This window comes from Myxocyprinus asiaticus, chromosome 1, assembly GCF_019703515.2.
Source record: "Myxocyprinus asiaticus isolate MX2 ecotype Aquarium Trade chromosome 1, UBuf_Myxa_2, whole genome shotgun sequence".
Lineage (NCBI taxonomy): Eukaryota > Metazoa > Chordata > Actinopteri > Cypriniformes > Catostomidae > Myxocyprinus > Myxocyprinus asiaticus.
This window is the reverse complement of record NC_059344.1, coordinates 27,813,153-27,831,344: the sequence shown is the minus strand read 5'-3', so window position 1 is coordinate 27,831,344 and position 18,192 is coordinate 27,813,153. Positions and strand designations below refer to the sequence as shown.

General features: G+C 39.2%; 1 protein-coding gene and 1 pseudogene across 1 annotated transcript; one reads left to right on the top strand and one right to left on the bottom strand.

Annotated features, from left to right (window-relative positions):
• Nucleotides 1-1,654: 1,654 nt before the first annotated feature.
• LOC127445275 (transmembrane emp24 domain-containing protein 3-like) lies at nucleotides 1,655-3,437 on the bottom strand. Its single transcript, XM_051705226.1, has 3 exons — nucleotides 3,166-3,437; nucleotides 2,655-2,900; nucleotides 1,655-2,567 (listed from the first exon to the last, which is right to left on the bottom strand). The coding sequence occupies exons 1-3, from the start codon at nucleotides 3,307-3,309 to the stop codon at nucleotides 2,334-2,336; spliced, it is 624 nt and encodes a 207-aa protein (XP_051561186.1). The 5' UTR covers nucleotides 3,310-3,437; the 3' UTR covers nucleotides 1,655-2,333.
• Nucleotides 3,438-3,921: 484 nt separating this feature from the next.
• Nucleotides 3,922-17,824, top strand: LOC127439821 (retinol dehydrogenase 13-like; annotated as a pseudogene).
• Nucleotides 17,825-18,192: the final 368 nt, after the last annotated feature.

Sequence of the window (18,192 nt, the reverse complement as noted above, 5' to 3'; positions counted from 1 at the left end):
TGGACTGGACGGTGTGGTCTCCTCTGCCGTTGGTGATTTCTTGCCAACGTTGGAGGTAGTCCAATGCACTGAACAGACTCGGGCACAACAGCCCATCCATATTCATGCATTATTTCTGGGGAGGGCTACGGGGGTAATTTATTCATAATCTGGAAGCCAGCGAGTCAATGTTCAGAACTGTTTAGATGAAAAATATAGATTTGTTTTCGGGACGACCATTAACACTGTCTTTTTTGTTTTTATTAATCTGACTGTCTAAATTTGAGAAAGAACAGCGTGAAGCTTTACGACGATCTTGAGTTATTTCTGTCCAATAAGTTTATTCAACACCATTATCTATGCTTGATACGGCCAGGCATATTTATTACATATTCTGATGTGACAGATATCACCAATTATGATGGAGTCTTAGTTGTGCAAAATAGTTATTGAGTGATATAATCATTCATTTACATTTTCATTTATTTCATAGGTGACTGACGAGTGATATCAATCTCTCATGAGATCACTATTTTTCTCCCTTTAAAAAATAAATCAATATGTAAAAATACCCCCTGGTGGTGAAAGATGGGAATTTAAAATACAAATACTGCTCTGCTTGGAAAGTTGGCATCTCAACCAATGGTTTGCTTATGACTTGCCTGTGATTATTTTATATTAAGTAGACTCAAATGTGTTAAGTGTTGTTTATTCAATTAAAGGAATAGTTAACACAAAAATGAAACACATTTACTCACCCTCATGCCATCCCAGATGTGTATGACTTTTTTTATTCTGCACAACACAAATGAAGATTTTTTTGAAGAATATTTCAGCTCTGTAGGTCCATACAATGCAAGTGAATGGTGACCAGAACTTTCAAACAAAAATCACAAAGTCAGCATAAAAGTAATCCATAAGACTGTTTTTAAGAGTTTAAATCCATATCTTCAGAAGCGATTTGACAGGTGTGGGCGAGAAACAGAACAATATTTAAGTCCTTTTTTACTCTAAATCTACACCTTTGACAAGCCCTGACCAGTAGGTGGTGATATGCATGAAGAATGCAACTTAAAAATAAATAAAAATAATTTTTTGAATGTGGTAATGAAAGTGGAGTTTTATAGAAAAAAGCAACTTAAATATTGAACTGTTTCTCCCCCACACTTATATCACTTCTGAAGAAATTGATTTAACCACTGGAGTCTTTTGCATTATTTTATGCTGCCTTTATGTGCTTTTTTGAGCTTCAAAGTTCTCGGCACTGTTCACTTGGGTTTGTATGGAGCTACAGAGTTGCGATATTCTTCTAAAAATCTTTGTGTTCTGCAAAAGAAAGAAAGTCATACGCATCTGGTATGGCCTGAGTGTGAGTAATTGATGAAAGAATTTTCATTTTTGGGTGAACTATTCCTTTAATACAATGAGGCAGCAATATAAACAACTCAAAGCAAGATATTCATGACAAATTCTAATCAATGAATGTTACGAATCAATTATTCTTCCATTTACCCTTTTGGGCTGCAAAATGGGGAAACAAGGACACATTTGTAACAGATATTTGAAACTGTAAACATTATATTAAGTACTGACACAGTCTAGTAGTGTGTAGAAAAATAGCTTTTGAATTGCACATTAAGTTAAGGTTTGAATTAGTGTCATAAAACATGAGACATACATTATAACTTTAAGCTGGGAAAAATCTGTAATGGTGTGTATCCAGTTGGCACTTACAGTTAAAAAAAAAAAACATTTGCAACTAAGTTAGTTAGTTATGAATTTCAGAAAGCAATTTATATTTGGCCACATAGTTAAATATAATCCCATGGATTTTTCCTTTTGAATGTGGTTAGGAATATTCAAAGAGGGGCTTTGCAGAAATATATTCACTGTCATATTGTTATAACTACCAAAATAAAATTATTCGTTTTATATATACAGGTGTATTTATAAGATATAGGCATTTAAAAAGTTGACACGAGGAAATATTTATAGGGAACAAAGCAGATTTTTTCCCCCCACAAAAACAACAACAACACTGAACACTTTATAATAATTAATTCAGTAGTACAAACCAACAAAAAAGATGTGGCTGAATAAAGTCCAGCAGTTCCTTCTGATTCTGCAGTAGTATTTAGAGCAGCTCACACAGAGACCAATTTGAATTTGCTACACTAGATCTTGACCTTTGCACAGCATTTAGTACATTACTCTGAAGTTAAGGCATTCTTTGAAATGGAGGTAATTTTTGGTTTGTTGCAGGCATCAGTCAAGACTGCTTGTTTTAAAGGGATCAGACTGATAAATCAGCAGATTACCTCAATGAGTAGAATAAGCAGACAAGAGAACAATGTCTATGTGCTGGTGGCAACATAGGTTTTCTTCTCATTGAAGAAACTCTTAAGCATAAGCACCTGGCCAATACTGACAACAAATAGGATGATGGCCTCTCCAATGGACCAATAGGAAATACGTTCATTCAGGTCTTCTGCCCTGATTCGGTCTTGAGCCTCCCGAAGACGATAGCGAGTCTGAGAGTCTGCAACCACTTTTAGGATCTCGTGGATGGACATGCAGGCCGACTCCATCTGCATGATTTAATCAGAGGTTACAATCAACTGAGCATATACACAGATCCAAATGGAGAATGTGATGTACCTGCAAGTTTTGTTTACCTGTGTGAGAGCTGTTGCCCTGTTCATGTCAGGCAGTAATGGGATCTCCTCTCCAGTTCTGAAGTCCAGGTAAACCGTTTTGTGAGAGAAGGTTGAGAACTCATTGCTGAAACAAACCTTGTACACCCCCTTCGTGGTTGTTGTATGGGAAAAGCTGTCATATTGCTTCTTTCGTTCCTGATACAGGACATTATTCATTGGATCTGTCACAAAACAGTCAACATCATAGTTCCCCCCAGCAATGACCTGTTTGAAAAAGACAATACATAGAAACACATGGTATTTTTTCAGTGATTCCTGAAATGCAGTTTCACTCATTTATAACATAAAAAGTGTAGCCTGTCTGAATGTTTAACACACTTGAGTAGGTCATAAAACAGCTGTAATGTTTGTTTTTGTGCCATCTGGGGACAATAATACCAAACACTGGGACAAATCAACCAGCATTAGAAAAAGGGTATATTTCTTAATCTTAAAATCAGGCATTGATGTTACATTGCAGCACAGTTACCTGAAAGTCCATTTCAAACTTGGCTCCCTGGTCCAGGTCCTCGTAAAAACATTGTTTCTCGTTATCGGGCAGTTCAAACGTTAATTCGGTGGCATCTACAAAGGCTACATACACTGCCAAAATTAGCAGACAAGCGTGCCTCATGTTGTTTAAGTGAAATGAAACTCCAATTATTCTTTAAAATGCACACAAATGCTCTTCCATTGAGTTACAGTGAGTTTGCTCGGCAACTTGACAGCTTGACGCAAAACACTGCTGACGTGACAGGCGGACAGGATGCTTCCGGGTTATGAGGCGTTTAATTTGTCAAAATAAATGTTTTTGGACGTGATGATTTCAGGAAACTTCAGCATTATTAAGAGTCATTTGTTTATTTAGAAGTAATATATATATATATATATATATATATATATATATATATATATATATATATATATATATATATATATATATATATATATATACATATATATATATATATATATATATACATATATATATACATATATATATATATATATATATATATATATATATATATATATATATATATATATATATATATATATATATATATCATAATAATAATTGTGAGTAAAAAAATACGGTAAATCATGAAATTAAATAATAACAAAACGAGTGACTTTTAACATTGCTTCTGAAAGTGATCTCTGTGGAACTTTGATATTTATAAATAATGTACAATTTAGGCAAAATGCTGTTACTGAATTGAATGCTGGTGTTTTAGTTTGGCTCATGTTTTTGCTGTGTGGCACGGTAGTGCACTGGCTTCTATGGAAAGTCACCAGTAGGTGACAGTAAAGAAAGCAATAGCTAATACGTTGTAGTACAATTGGTGTTTTATTAAAGGTGCATTCAGAATTTTTTTTACTCATTAGAAAGTTGTGGGAACCCAGTTACAGTATATTTAAAAAGTTTACAGGATATATTTCCTATAATGTAAAAATATGTCATATTTCTAATATTTCCGTCTTGTGAACGTTATGGTTAACATTTAACTCCACTTGTCAATGGTGTGAAATGATGCCAGAGTAATGTTACACCTGTACCGGTAGGTGTCAGTCTCTTTGAACTGAAGAGATGGTTGGGTGGCGGAGTGTGCCGAAGCAAAGTGAGCTTGGACGGCAAAACTGTTTTGATCACTGGGGCCAACACTGCTATCAGTAAAGAGCGATTGATAATGCCAAGAGAGGTCAGGAGATGTTATTTTTACATTTTTATTAAAAAATGTTTTTTTTTTTTAATTTTGTTATTTATTTATTTTTTTTTTTATAAAAAAAAAAACAATAATTATAATTTATTCTAAGAGTTAACTAGCATTATATCTTAGGTCAAGTAGTTTTGTTTATTGTTAATATCAGTTCAGTGGGAAATTCCTTTCCAGTATTTTACGAACAGACAGAGAAGGTGTTTGATGGAGTGTTTGAAAGGCTGGTCCTAGCCTTTTGGGGGCCCTAAGCAAAAACTTGTGTGGGGGCCCCCGTCAGTATGTTCATGACACTACTTATAATGTCTTTGACAGCATGGGCGGCCCCTGGCAGATCAGGGGCCCTAAGCAACTTGCTTAGTTTGATTGTAGGGAGGACCGGCACTGCACTTAGGCTACTGAGTTATTGACTGTTACTATGTATACTGATTGATACACAGTGTCTTCCTCATGAATGGTATATGAGATGAGTTTGAAAAGAATAATAAATCATTAGAGAAGGGAGATAAAGCCGGTTTATTAATGCCATCCATTATTTAATTTCCATTATATACTCTTGATGGCTTGGCTTCATGGTTAGATCCCTCTGTGGTCAGCAAAAGTGTACATTGTGTTGAAAATATATTTGTTGCTGGCCTGCTGCTTGCAGAAATGCATTGCAGCATGTGGGTTGATCCTAACAAGTATTGTCTATCACCTCCATTCTTCAGGTGCCAGGGCAATCCTGGCTTGCAGAGACATGGGCAGAGCCAACAAGGCAGCGGAGGAGACCAGGAAGAGGAGTGGAAATGGCAATGTGGTTGTGAAGAAGATGGATCTGGCCTCCCTGCAGTCTGTCCGAGCTCTGGCCAAAGATGTACAGGAGACTGAGGAGAGATCGGATATTCTGATCAATAATGCCAGTAAGGAATGTCTGTCAGATTATAATGCATGAGTACATGGTTGAATTAGTAACAAAGTACATTATTTTTGTCTTGATACAGATTGTTTTGCTTGTTAACAGGGATAATGATGTGCCCAAAATGGCAAACAGAAGATGGCTTCGAGATGCAGTTGGGGGTGAACCACTTGGGCCATTTCCTGCTTACAAGCTTACTTTTGGAATTGTTGAAGGAATCAGCACCCAGTGGTGTGGTCAGTGTTTCCATTCTGGCCCATGGGACAGGTTTGAAATGCTATTTATGTGTTACAAACTGCTGGCAGTTTTAAAATATAATCAGCTCACTGAATTGCTCATTATAATATATATATATATACAGGTGCATCTCAATAAATTAGAATGTCATGGAAAAGTTCATTTATTTCAGTAATTCAACTCAAATTGTGAAACTCGTGTATTAAATAAATTCAATGCACACAGACTGAAGTAGTTTAAGTCTTTGGTTCTTTTAATTGTGATGATTTTGTCTCACATTTAACAAAAACCCACCAATTCACTATCTCAACAAATTAGAATATGGTGACATGCCAATCAGCTAATCAACTCAAAACACCTGCAAAGGTTTCCTGAGCCTTCAAAATGGTCTCTCAGTTTGGTTCACTAGGCTACACAATCATGGGGAAGACTGCTGATCTGACAGTTGTCCAGAAGACAATCATTGACACCCTTCACAAGGAGGGTAAGCCACAAACATTCATTGCCAAAGAAGCTGGCTGTTCACAGAGTGCTGTATCCAAGCATGTTAACAGAAAGTTGAGTGGAAGGAAAAAGTGTGGAAGAAAAAGATGCACAACCAACCGAGAGAACTGCATGCTTATGAGGATTGTCAAGCAAAATCGATTCAAGAATTTGGGTGAACTTCACAAGGAATGGACTGAGGCTGGGGTCAAGGCATCAAGAGCCACCACACACAGACGTGTCAAGGAATTTGGCTACAGTTGTCGTATTCCTCTTGTTAAGCCACTCCTGAACCACAGACAACGTCAGAGGCGTCTTACCTGGGCTAAGGAGAAGAAGAACTGGACTGTTGCCCAGTGTTCCAAAGTCCTCTTTTCAGATGAGAGCAAGTTTTGTATTTCATTTGGAAACCAAGGTCCTAGAGTCTGGAGGAAGGGTGGAGAAGCTCATAGCCCAAGTTGCTTGAAGTCCAGTGTTAAGTTTCCACAGTCTGTGAGGATTTGGGGTGCAATGTCATCTGCTGGTGTTGGTCCATTGTGTTTTTTGAAAACCAAAGTCACTGCACCCGTTTACCAAGACATTTTGGAGCACTTCATGCTTCCTTCTGCTGACCAGCTTTTTAAAGATGCTGATTTCATTTTCCAGCAGGATTTGGCACCTGCCCACGCTGCCAAAAGCACCAAAAGTTGGTTAAATGACCATGGTGTTGGTGTGCTTGACTGGCCAGCAAACTCACCAGACCTGAACCCCATAGAGAATCTATGGGGTATTGTCAAGAGGAAAATGAGAAACAAGAGACCAAAAAATGCAGAGGAGCTGAAGGCCACTGTCAAAGAAACCTGGGCTTCCATACCACCTCAGCAGTGCCACAAACTGATCACCTCCATGCCACGCCGAATTGAGGCAGTAATTAAAGCAAAAGGAGCCCCTACCGAGTATTGAGTACATATACAGTAAATGAACATACTTTCCAGAAGGCCAGCAATTCACTAAAAATGTTTTTTTTATTGGTCTTATGATGTATTCTAATTTTTTGAGATAGTGAATTGGTGGGTTTTTGTTAAATGTGAGCCAAAATCATCACAATTAAAAGAACCAAAGACTTAAACTACTTCAGTCTGTGTGCATTGAATTTATTTAATACACGAGTTTCACAATTTGAGTTGAATTACTGAAATAAATGAACTTTTCCACGACATTCTAATTTATTGAGATGCACCTGTGTATATATATATATATATATATATATAATTTGTTAGTTATCTACATTTTTGTAATATGTAATCTTATTGCTTATCCAGTTCAAGCATAATTTAATTTTAATTATACTTACCAGTAAATTAATGGAGACTTGGTAGAGTGATTGAGACAACTGTTAGTAAGGATGGTCTTGTAAGGAGAGCAAAGTTGAGTCTTGGTGACTCAAAGCTTAATGCAAAGGGTGAGTGTCTTAATAAGCCCTCTGTGATTGAATGTCTAGTTCAAAAGCTAGTCTTGCTGATGGAGATCGGTTAGGATATCCTTGTATCTTTCTTTTCTTCTCATGATGCAATAGAGTAAATTCAAGGTCATGATTTCAGAATTTGAATGTTATTTATCTTATTCTTTAATGTTTCTTTTCATGGTCAAGGTCATTTCTGTAAATCATTCGTGCCAAAGTATATGGTTGAAATGCACTCATGATTTGGTGGGAGTGTAAATGACCCAGTAATTAGGGGTTCAAGCACTCAGCGCTGAAACCCTATTGTAATTGTTAAGATTTTTATTATTAGGGCTTCAAGTGCTTAGTGCTGAAACCCTATTGTAATTGTTAAGATTTTTATTATTATTATTATTATTATTATTATTAGGGGTTCAAGCGCTTAGCGCTGAAACCCTATTGTAATTGTTACGATTTTTATTATTATTATTATTATTATTTATTATTACACAAGTAATATATATCACCTGATAGCACTGGTGTCTGTCAAACCGTTTGGTAAATATTTCAGATAATGTTCAAAACCTACTTTTGCGAACTAGTCCTAGGTTTTTCACCCGATCGGAAGAAAACCAGTGCAGAAATATACTCTGGAGTCTGATTATCAATAATTATATAAAAAAAAATTTGACATTTTGACTCACGGTCGCTAAGGGGTGCCAAAACTTTTGAAAAGGGCGGGCCATTTTTACTAAAATGGCTATAACGCCCAAACTAAATGAGATATTTTCACCAAGCCCAGTACACGTGTATGAGCTCAATTTGAGGTCACAGTAAAAAAACCGCGGAGTTTGGCCGTTTGGTGGCGCTATGATAGGAAAAAAACATGAAAAAAGCTCTAACTACGCAACCGTTAGTCTGACAGTTGAAAATCGGCATGCAGTGTCTTTCTCCAAGCTGCCATGACTGTCTGTGAGGACATTGGTGTATCTCAAAAAACATGGCTGCATTCGGCCAATGAAGTTTGAGCACTTATTAGACAAGGTTAACTGAGGCCGATCGGCACAAAACTCGGTGGGCCTGTTCAACCCCTGGCCCTAGAGGTCTGAGGTATTGAGTGATTTAGCATATTCTTTGCCTGTTCATTGTTGAGAAAGAGATGGAAGTAGTGTAAGGACTTTTATTTTTAAAGCCATGCTATCTACTGCATCAGACGCATCTGAGCATGTGAAGTCACTGCATGGAAGGGAAGCGAAGGAAAAGGACGCTGTTCTCATGATTACACTGGTGACCACTAGGGGTCGCCATGTATGTTTATTGTTCTTGTGCTTAATTATGGGTTTTGTAGTTCTTGTCATTGTCTTTGTTTCATTGATTCTTATGATTATTAGTCCCAGGTGATCCTTGTTTCCTCATTAGGTCCTTGTATATTTAATCCATGCGTTTTCCTCTGTTCACTGTTAGTTCTTAACCTTCATGGCTGTTGTGGTTTGGTTTGTTTGTTCTCGTGTTTCTAGTTTCTTGTGTTTATTTTTGTTCCTGAGTTTCCTGTATCACCAGTGTTTATTTTCCATCTTTACTAAAAGCCTGCACTTAGATCCTCTCTCTTTCATCTTGTTCCTGCAAACGTTACAGCTGTGAACACACTCTGCAAATGTTACTCAAAATATCTGCTACATAAGATTTTCCACAAAGGTGTATCATTGTTTAGTTCCTGGTTTCAGTGGATCAAGGTATGATTTTAAGGTAAGTGTATCTACATATTTGTAACAATGGAATATTTTAGTGTGTTGAATATGCTGACTCATTTCACATGGTTATCATTAGAGTGTCTTTGTCACCACTTTGAGGGAAAAGTGTATTCACTGGACATTGTATTACAGTGAACTTTTTTTTTAAATTTATTTATTTATTTATTTATTTTTTGTCATAAAGCTCTTACGGTGATGCATGAATAGTGATTTGAAAACTGGGACCTGTGAACAAAAGGATTTGTGTATCATCAGTAAAAGAGTTGACCATCAGTAAACCAGAGAGCTACAAATGGCCTGTGTGGTGCATAACGGCGCCAAACTAGGCCGTGCGCCAGATCAAGGAGCATGTCTCAACGGCGACATCCATCCGGAGGGAGAAAGAAACATAAGGAACAGTCCGGTGCCCGTCCTCAATCCTTATGACAAGAGCCTCAAGGCTCACATGGCTCATTTCAGAGACCGCATGGTTTGACAGGGCCTCGATGAAGCACCATCGGGCCTGTTTAACAATGTGGTTGAATCGCACACAAACTGCTCATTTCTAACGACGTCCTCGCATCTTGTCACTCAAGAGGGAACACAGTCCTCGCTTTGGTGTGAGTCACTAATAACCAACACGAATTCGTGCAGTGAAGTAAGAAAATCTGGCGAAATGGTGCCAAGCATCCACCTATATGGATTCCGTGACGCGGCTCCCTATGGGCGTCGGCCAATAAATTGGAGTGATTGTATACAGGCTTCAGACCACGTAACTCACTGATGTAGTCCCTATTGCGTCATTAAGCAATGTCGATGTTTCTTCAAAAGGGAACCTTGTTTCTAATGCAAACGCATCTGACAGTGCTTGTTATTTCTCTGTTTGTGTGGTATAAGGAAAGAAAATGCTTAAGTATAAACACATGATTGATACAGTGCACTGTAAAAAGTGGCAACCAGCAATGATTCCCTTGGAGCTATTTCTACCTGGTCTAACCCATTTTTTTTTTTTTTTTTTTTTTTTTTTTTTTTGTTACCAAATGTATTCAGGTTGATTCTGTGATGCTAGATATACATGTATACTGTATATATGTAGTATATTCTGTGGTATCTTGCACCAAGTTGTTAGCATCAGATCCTTTAAGTCCTGTAAGTTGTGAGGTGGGGTCTCCATGGATCGGACTTGTTGGTCAAGCACATCCCATAGATGCTGAATCATATTGAGATCTGGAGAATTGAGGCCAAGTCAACACCTTGAACTCCTTGTCATGTTCTTCAAGTCATTCCTGAACAATTCTTTGTAGTGTTGCAGGGCGCATTATCCTGCTGAAAGAGGCCACTGCCATCAAGGAATACCATTGCCATGAAGGGGTGTACGTGGTCTGCAACAATCTTTAGGTAGGTGGTACGTGTCAAAGTAACATCCACATGAATGCCAGGACCCAAGGTTTCCCAGCAGAACATTGCCCAGAGCATCACACTGCCTCTGCAGGCCTGCCTTTTCCCATGGTGCATCCTGCTGCCATCTCTTCCCCAGGTAAATGACGCACACGCACCCGGCTGTCTACATGACCAGACCACCTTCTTTCATTGCTCCATGGTCCAGTTCTGTTGCTCGTGTGCCCAGTGTAGGCACTTTCGGTGGTGGACAGGGGTCAGCATGGGCACTCTGACCGGGCTGCAGCCACGCAGCCCCATATGGAGCAAACTGCAACGCACTGTGTGTTCTGACACCTTTCTATCATGGCCAACATTAATTTTTCCAGCAATTTGTGCATCAGTAGCTCTTCTGTGGGACTGGACCAGACGGGCTAGCCTTCGCTGCCTACACGCATCAATGAGCCTTGGGCACCCATGACCCTGTCTCCGGTTCACCGGTTGTCCTTCCTTGGACCACTTCTGGTAGGTACACTATATTGCCAAAAGTATTCGCTCATCTGCCTTTAGACGCATATGAACTTAAGTGACATCCCATTCTTAATCCATAGGGTTTAATATGACGTCGGCCCACCCTTTGCAGCTATAACAGCTTCAACTCTTCTGGGAAGGCTTTCCACAAGGTTTAGGAGTGTGTTTATGGGAATTTTTGACCATTCTTCCAGAAGCGCATTTGTGAGGTCAGACACTGATGTTGGACGAGAAGGCCTGGCTCGCAGTCTTCGCTCTAATTCATCCCAAAGGTGCTCTATCGGGTTGAGGTCAGGACTCTGTGCAGGCCAGTCAAGTTCTTCCACACCAAACTCGCTCATCCATGTCTTTATGGACCTTGCTTTGTGCACTGGTGCGCAGTCATGTTGGAACAGGAAGGGGCCATCCCCAAACTGTTCCCACAATGTTGGGAGCATGGAATTGTCCAAAATCTCTTGGTATGCTGAAGCATTCAGAGTTCCTTTCACTGGAACTAAGGGGCCAAGCCCAGCTCCTGAAAAACAACCCCACACCATAATCCCCCCTCCACCAAACTTCACAGTTGGCACAATGCAGTCAGACAAGTACCGTTCTCCTGGCAACCGCCAAACCCAGACTTGTCCATCAGATTGCCAGATGGAGAAGCGTGATTCGTCACTCCAGAGAACGCGTCTCCACTGCTCTAGAGTCCAGTGGCGGCGTGCTTTACACCACTGCATCCGACGCTTTGCATTGCACTTGGTGATGTATGGCTTGGATGCAGCTGCTCGGCCATGGAAACCCATTCCATGCAGCTCTCTACGCACTGTTCTTGAGCTAATCTGAAGGCCACATGAACTTTGGAGGTCTGTAGCGATTGACTCTGCAGAAAGTTGGCGACCTCTGCGCACTATGCCCCTCAGCATCCGCTGACCCCGCTCTGTCATTTTACATTGCCTACCACTTCGTGGCTGAGTTGCTGTCATTCCCGATCGCTTCCACTTTGTTATAATACCACTGACAGTTGACTGTGGAATATTTAGTAGCGAGGAAATTTCACAACTGGACTTGTTGCACAGGTGGCATCCTATCACAGTACCACGCTGGAATTCACTGAGCTCCTGAGAGCGGCCCATTCTTTCACAAATGTTTGTAGAAGCAGTCTGCATGCCTAGGTGCTTCATTTTATACACCTGTGGCCATGGAAGTGATTGGAACACCTGAATTCAATTATTTGGATGGGTGAGCGAATACTTTTGGCAATATAGTGTACCTACCACTGCATACTGGTAACACCCCACAAGACCAGCTGTTTGAGATGCTCTGACCCAGTTGTCTAGCCACCACAATTTGGCCTTTGTCAAAGTCGCTTAGATCCTTTATGCTTGCCAATTTTTCCTGCTTCCAACACATGAAGAACTGACCGTTCACTTGCTGCCTAATATATCCCACTCCTTGACAGGTGCCATTGTAATGTGATAATAAATGTTATTCACTCTGTGTGTGTGTGTGTGTGTGTGTCATTGAATTATCTACAGAGCTACACTACACCTACTTGTCTAATTCATTCATCTAACAAGAGTTGGATATACAACTAATATTTTGGATTATAGTGAATAACAATAATGACAGTCATGCCTGTATTGCTGTTGATGATGAATTATTCTGAACATAGTATTATAACAACTCGTAATAATTCGAAAAAGATGTTGAAATCGTAAGATATGAAAAGATACACTGTTGTTCCCATAGAGACCAACCAATCAACTAAAAGAATTTCAAACTGATATAATGCAGGCATTCCATTTTAGCTAGTGTCCAATCTAACACTTTAAGAAAGGAAACATCAGCTAACAAATTCTCACTTATCATATTTATGCAATACATCAGTCATTTGTATGTCAATAACCACTAAAATGTTTCCCTCATCTTGTTCCAAACCCAGATGTTTTCTTTCTTTCGTGGAACACAAAAGCTATTTTACTATTAAAACCTAAATCTAACTATGGTTTTGCTTATGGGTTAAATTCGGGAAAATTGTATTATCATTGTTCATTGGTTTGCTAAGGTATGTATTGGCACAAGCTAATTTGTACGATTTCTTGTGTGTTTTTTTTTTTTTTTTTTTTTTTGCCATCTGGTACTAATAATTACGACTTGTCATGAGACCAGGATAAAATGATTCCAACAAATCATTATGCTAATTAAACATAAAATGTAATTACAATATTAATCTACATTTTTTAGTAGCACTTTCTGTAGTGTCATGGCCCACTTAACTGAGGAGACAGCCAACATTTGAATCTACCTTAAAATCCAAGGCTGTATCTGAAACCTCCAATGCCAAGTTCAGCTTTGTGGTCTCCGGTATCCCATCAAAGCAACTAAATGTTTATACTGTGAGTACATTATTGAACGGAACATTTGAGGTTATCCCGACTTTCCTGTGCCTGTGGCCAACCCAAATATGAAATTTCATGTGATGGCAAGACCCATTTTTTTTCTCTCTCTCTCTCTATTTAAGTATGTTCCTTTCCAATGTGGCCTAAGAGACCTTTTTCTTCATAGTTCACCAAAAATAAAAATCAGCAATCATTTACTCTCCCTCATGTTGCTTTAAACCTTTTTTTATTTTATATCACCGTGGGGACTTTCCATAGACTCCTATGGATTTTATACAAATCTAAATGATCATTTCTATCACCTAACCCTACCCCTTAACCTAACCCTCACAGAAACCTTTTTGCATTTTTACATTTTCAAAAAAACATTTTAGTACGTTTACTAAGCCATTTCCCTCTCGGGGACCGCTGGCTGGTCCCCGCAATGTAGGTGATCTCCGGTTTTACTATCCTTGTGGGAAACTTTGGTCCCCACAGTGGAGGTTAAACCTGCACGCACACACACAAATACATGTGAAAGTGTACGTTTTATTTTCCTTTTACAACAATTTTAATCACATTTAAAGGGTTAGTTCACCCAAAAATGAAAATTCTCAATTTACTTACCTTTAAGCCATCCCAGATGTGTATGACTTTCCTTCAGCAGAACCGAAGTGAAGATTCTTATAAGCATTTTAGCTCAGATTTTAGCTCAGTTTGCCCATACAATTCATGTAAATGGGTGCCATCAGGATGCAGGCTGTTTGACGGTCCAAAAGTCACATTTAGGTAGCATAAAAGTAATCCACATGACTCCATTCAATCAATTAATGTCTTTTGTAGTAAACCAATAGGTTGGTGTAAGAAATAAATCGTTAATTAAAACGTTTTTAGCTTTTAATCATTGCTTCCTCCCTGCACTGTATTGCTGTTTGAAATTAACTAACTCTCGCGTGATGTTTGTTCCTCTGTGTACAAAGCGCGCACCATAGCGCTTATGTCACTGATGCGTAGACTGCTGACAGGAAGTGATTTTTGTTTTTACGGTAATAGTTTTAATTATCGATTAATTTTTTACACAAACCTATCGATTTGCTTCAGAAGACATTAAATGATCGACTGGAGTCGTGTGGATTACTTTTATGCTGCCTTTTGGACCATCAAACAGCCAGCAGCCTGATGGCACCCATTTACATGCATTGTATGGACAAGCTGAGCTGAAATAGACTTAAGTTCGGTTCTGCTGAAGAAGGAAAGTCATACACATCTGGGATGGCTTAAAGGTAAGTTAATCATGAGAGGATTTTCATTTTTGGGTGAACTAACCCTTTAAGCCTTTTAAAAATGTCAGGTGACAAATACATTTTAAATATTACAAATGAAACTTCCTTTAATGCTATGGATTTGTATGCGAAATAATACAGGCTGTCACTGTTTGAAATTTCATATCAACTACCCATTTTAACATAGGGTGGCCAGACGTCCCATTTTTCCACAGACGTCCTGTTTTTCCCGGGACAGTCCCGTATTCAAGCACTTTGTCTAGTGTCCCGACTTGTTCTGAAAAAATCTTGTTTTGTCTCGTATTTCCCCTCTCCTAAAATTTCTCTCACCTATGTGGCTTTCTCAGTCACACGAGTATTCTAAATCAAAGGTAGCCAAGGATACGGCTTGTAAAACCAATAAAATCACACCGAGTAATTTGAAGTACATGATTGAATTAAACTATCCATCACAATCCCCTATCAATAGACGTGCAGTTAGTGAACTGATTGAAGAGTCAGTTTGAAAGAGCACACAGATGAAAATGCGGCTGGAAAAATGTCAAGGAAGCATGCGTGTACATTTAATGAGAATCTTCAAAAAAAGAGTTTAAATTTCTAAAAAAGGAGTTACAGACAGAGCCTAGTAAAGTGAGGTGTGAGATGTGGAGCTCGTGTTTCCATCGCCCATGGAGGCCGCACCGACATCGTGCAGCATGTTCATACAAAAAAGCATGTGGATGCTGCTTAAAGTAAGTGTGCCACACCAAGTGTTAGCTTTTGCTTTTTTTTTTTTTTTTTTTTTTTTTTTTTTTGGAAGCAAAGATCCGAATCTGACAAGGTGCACGCAAGTGAAGGACTTTTTGCTTATTCTGTTGTGCACGACCATAGCTTTTAGCATATAGCACATTCATGACCTGAGAAAAGTCTTGCAGGCTGGAGGAATCATTCATACCCTCTGACATTAAAAAGCAGTTGGATGCCCTGGTTGAAGCTGGTGACATGCGAGCAGATAATTTCTTTTGTGCAGTGAGAAACTTTTATTCAACATCGGTGGATTACCTCCAAAATTGGAGCTGCTCATTGGAGAACACAGGAAAAACTTGAGTGGGCCCTACTGAGAGACATCCCTGAGTGGAAAGACATTCAGAGCAGCCACAAACACTTCTACTCCAGAATACCCACTCTCAGTTTGATTGACAAAACCATGCTCTTTGATGAGTGGGCTTGCGCGAAAAATATTGTCACTCGTCGCATCACTAAGTGGAACATGAACAAGACGGCCATGTCTGAGAGATGGACAGATGTTTTTCGTGAGCTGGAGAGCAAGGCGATCAATTTCTGAGTTTTAGCCAAGGTCGTGGGGTTTATTTTATGCCTGCCTGGAACATCTGCTTCTGTGGAGCATGCATTCTCATTAATGAACGCAGCATGGACATCGGATAAATCTCGACTCAGTGTAACAGTCATGAAGGCAATGCTTTTCGTACGTCTTAATTTTGGATTGGACTGCTCTGCATTTAACGATAAACTCTTGAAAAACAAGCACACACTGAGAAAAATTGCTGCCAGCGAAAAGTACAAGGTGACAACAGTTACAGATGCGGATGCACTCTCTACTTTGCATTGATCTGCGACTAGGTAAGGATACATCAGTTTCATTTTCACTGGGAGGTTTCTGTCCTGTTTTCCACAAGCAGGAATCTGGTCACCCTATTTTAACACCAATTATTAACAAATTGAAACCTAAAACTTAAGGAGAATTACATGTATAACTATGAAACGCTTGTATCATGAAAACATGCAGTGTGTCATAGCTGTCCAAATGTGATCTGCCGGGTCCAATTTACCTCTGAGTGTTGTAAAAATGAACATTTACAGTGACAGCAAAAACGCCTCACTAGCATTTTCATGTAGTAAAAGATTGGTGTAGACTCGCACCATCAACTCTCAGTGAAAAATAATTTCTATGCTCCCACACGTAATACATTTTGATCAACTCTTCACAGTAGCTTCAATTCAAACCCGAAGGTAAAAGACAAAACATGGAGCGCAGAGCTCTGAAAAGGGCCGAGCTGAATAAGGTCAATATGCAGTATGCAGTATGCGATAATGTGTAATTTGTAATGTTTACCTTGTGCATTCATGGCGCTAATTGGCTAACATGCTATATGAGGCCATAGTATATGCTGATTACACTCTGTTATTGTAATTTATAATGAAACTGATTCTGTTGTAAAGATGGGTGATTAAAAAGTGTTAATGGGCAGAATACTGACAAAAGAATGATGATAAGCATATCTTTGTGCAGATGTGTGAATGGCTTTTGGCTGCAGATGGCACATGAGTGAAGAAGGATTTCAAGCTGTTGTTTGATATGTTTGATATTGTGAGTAAATAGGCACTTAAGAGTATTTTAGTAGATCTGATTCCATTTGTAGACTAATTAAACAAAAAATCACATGACATGTTCTTGGAAAATGTCTCTACGTGAACAACGGTACAGAAGTAGGTCAATTTGCACCAGATCGCTAATAACTCTACACACTGTGTGTTCATGTTGACTGATCTTGATTGACTGAACAGGAATTAGTTGTCAGCCTCAAAGTAGGTGGAGCTCCAGGTCACACTTACTAATAATGTGGACCATTGACAGCAAGAATGTATTAAGCAGCCGCTACAAAATTTTCCTGAAAGTTTGCCCTGGTGAGCTGTTACCAACCATCGAAACAAACTGAAAAACATCAAGATTTTTTTCTGAAAGACATCACAGATTCGTAGGTGGGCAGGGGCCTTAAGGCTATTATTCTGCCTAACATCCCATGTTGTGTTCCACAGACAACATAAAAGTGAGTAAATGGTGACAGGGTAAACAATCTAGGGTAAACTATCCCTTTAAGGTTTATAATGTTGTTTGTTGTTTTGATATTTATTCCTTAGCTGTACTCTCAAGGATGCAGCAATTTACCAGTCATTGGCACAGAACAGTTGAGGCATTGTATCATGTTCAGGAGTGTTGGAGGTGGGAACCATGAGCGAGTACAAGATTCAGCAGAATTACTTTGCAAAGCTTAAACAGTGTAATGAGAACCGCCATAATGAGCAAGAGAAGTCCCGCATAACAGACAAATAGAACGTTCCAGCAGAACCTGAGGCCTTTAACAGTCCTGAAAGAGCCCAGAGGAAGTACAGGTCCCCCATGGAGACAAGCCTCAGTCTAGGGGCTGCCAGCTTCTCAGAGGAGAAAGAAGAGGTGGATACTCTGTCAAACACCTCCAGTAGAGGACTGGCTAGGTTCTCCTGTACAAGAATCTGGAGCAGCAGCCCCTGTTCATTGCATCTCTAACTTTGTCATTGTTTTGGATCATTTCAGAGACAGCCAGGGGCTCACGTATCTCCATGAGACATCCATTGTGCACAAGGCCTCCAACAAACAGAAAGCTAAAGAGCATTATGCCAAGAAGATCAAACTCTCAACAGCAATAGCAGAGAGAGGCAAAG

What these genes read in the sequence shown, in the direction of transcription:
- LOC127445275 (XM_051705226.1), bottom strand. Translation starts at nt 3,309, where the DNA reads ATGAGGCACGCTTGTCTGCTAATTTTGGCAGTGTATGTAGCCTTTGTA. An exon ending in AGTTTGAAATGGACTTTCAG is followed by an intron (nt 2,901 to 3,165) that starts GTAACTGTGCTG and finishes TTTTTCAAACAG; the next exon opens with GTCATTGCTGGGGGGAACTA. An exon ending in GGGCAACAGCTCTCACACAG is followed by an intron (nt 2,568 to 2,654) that starts GTAAACAAAACT and finishes TAAATCATGCAG; the next exon opens with ATGGAGTCGGCCTGCATGTC.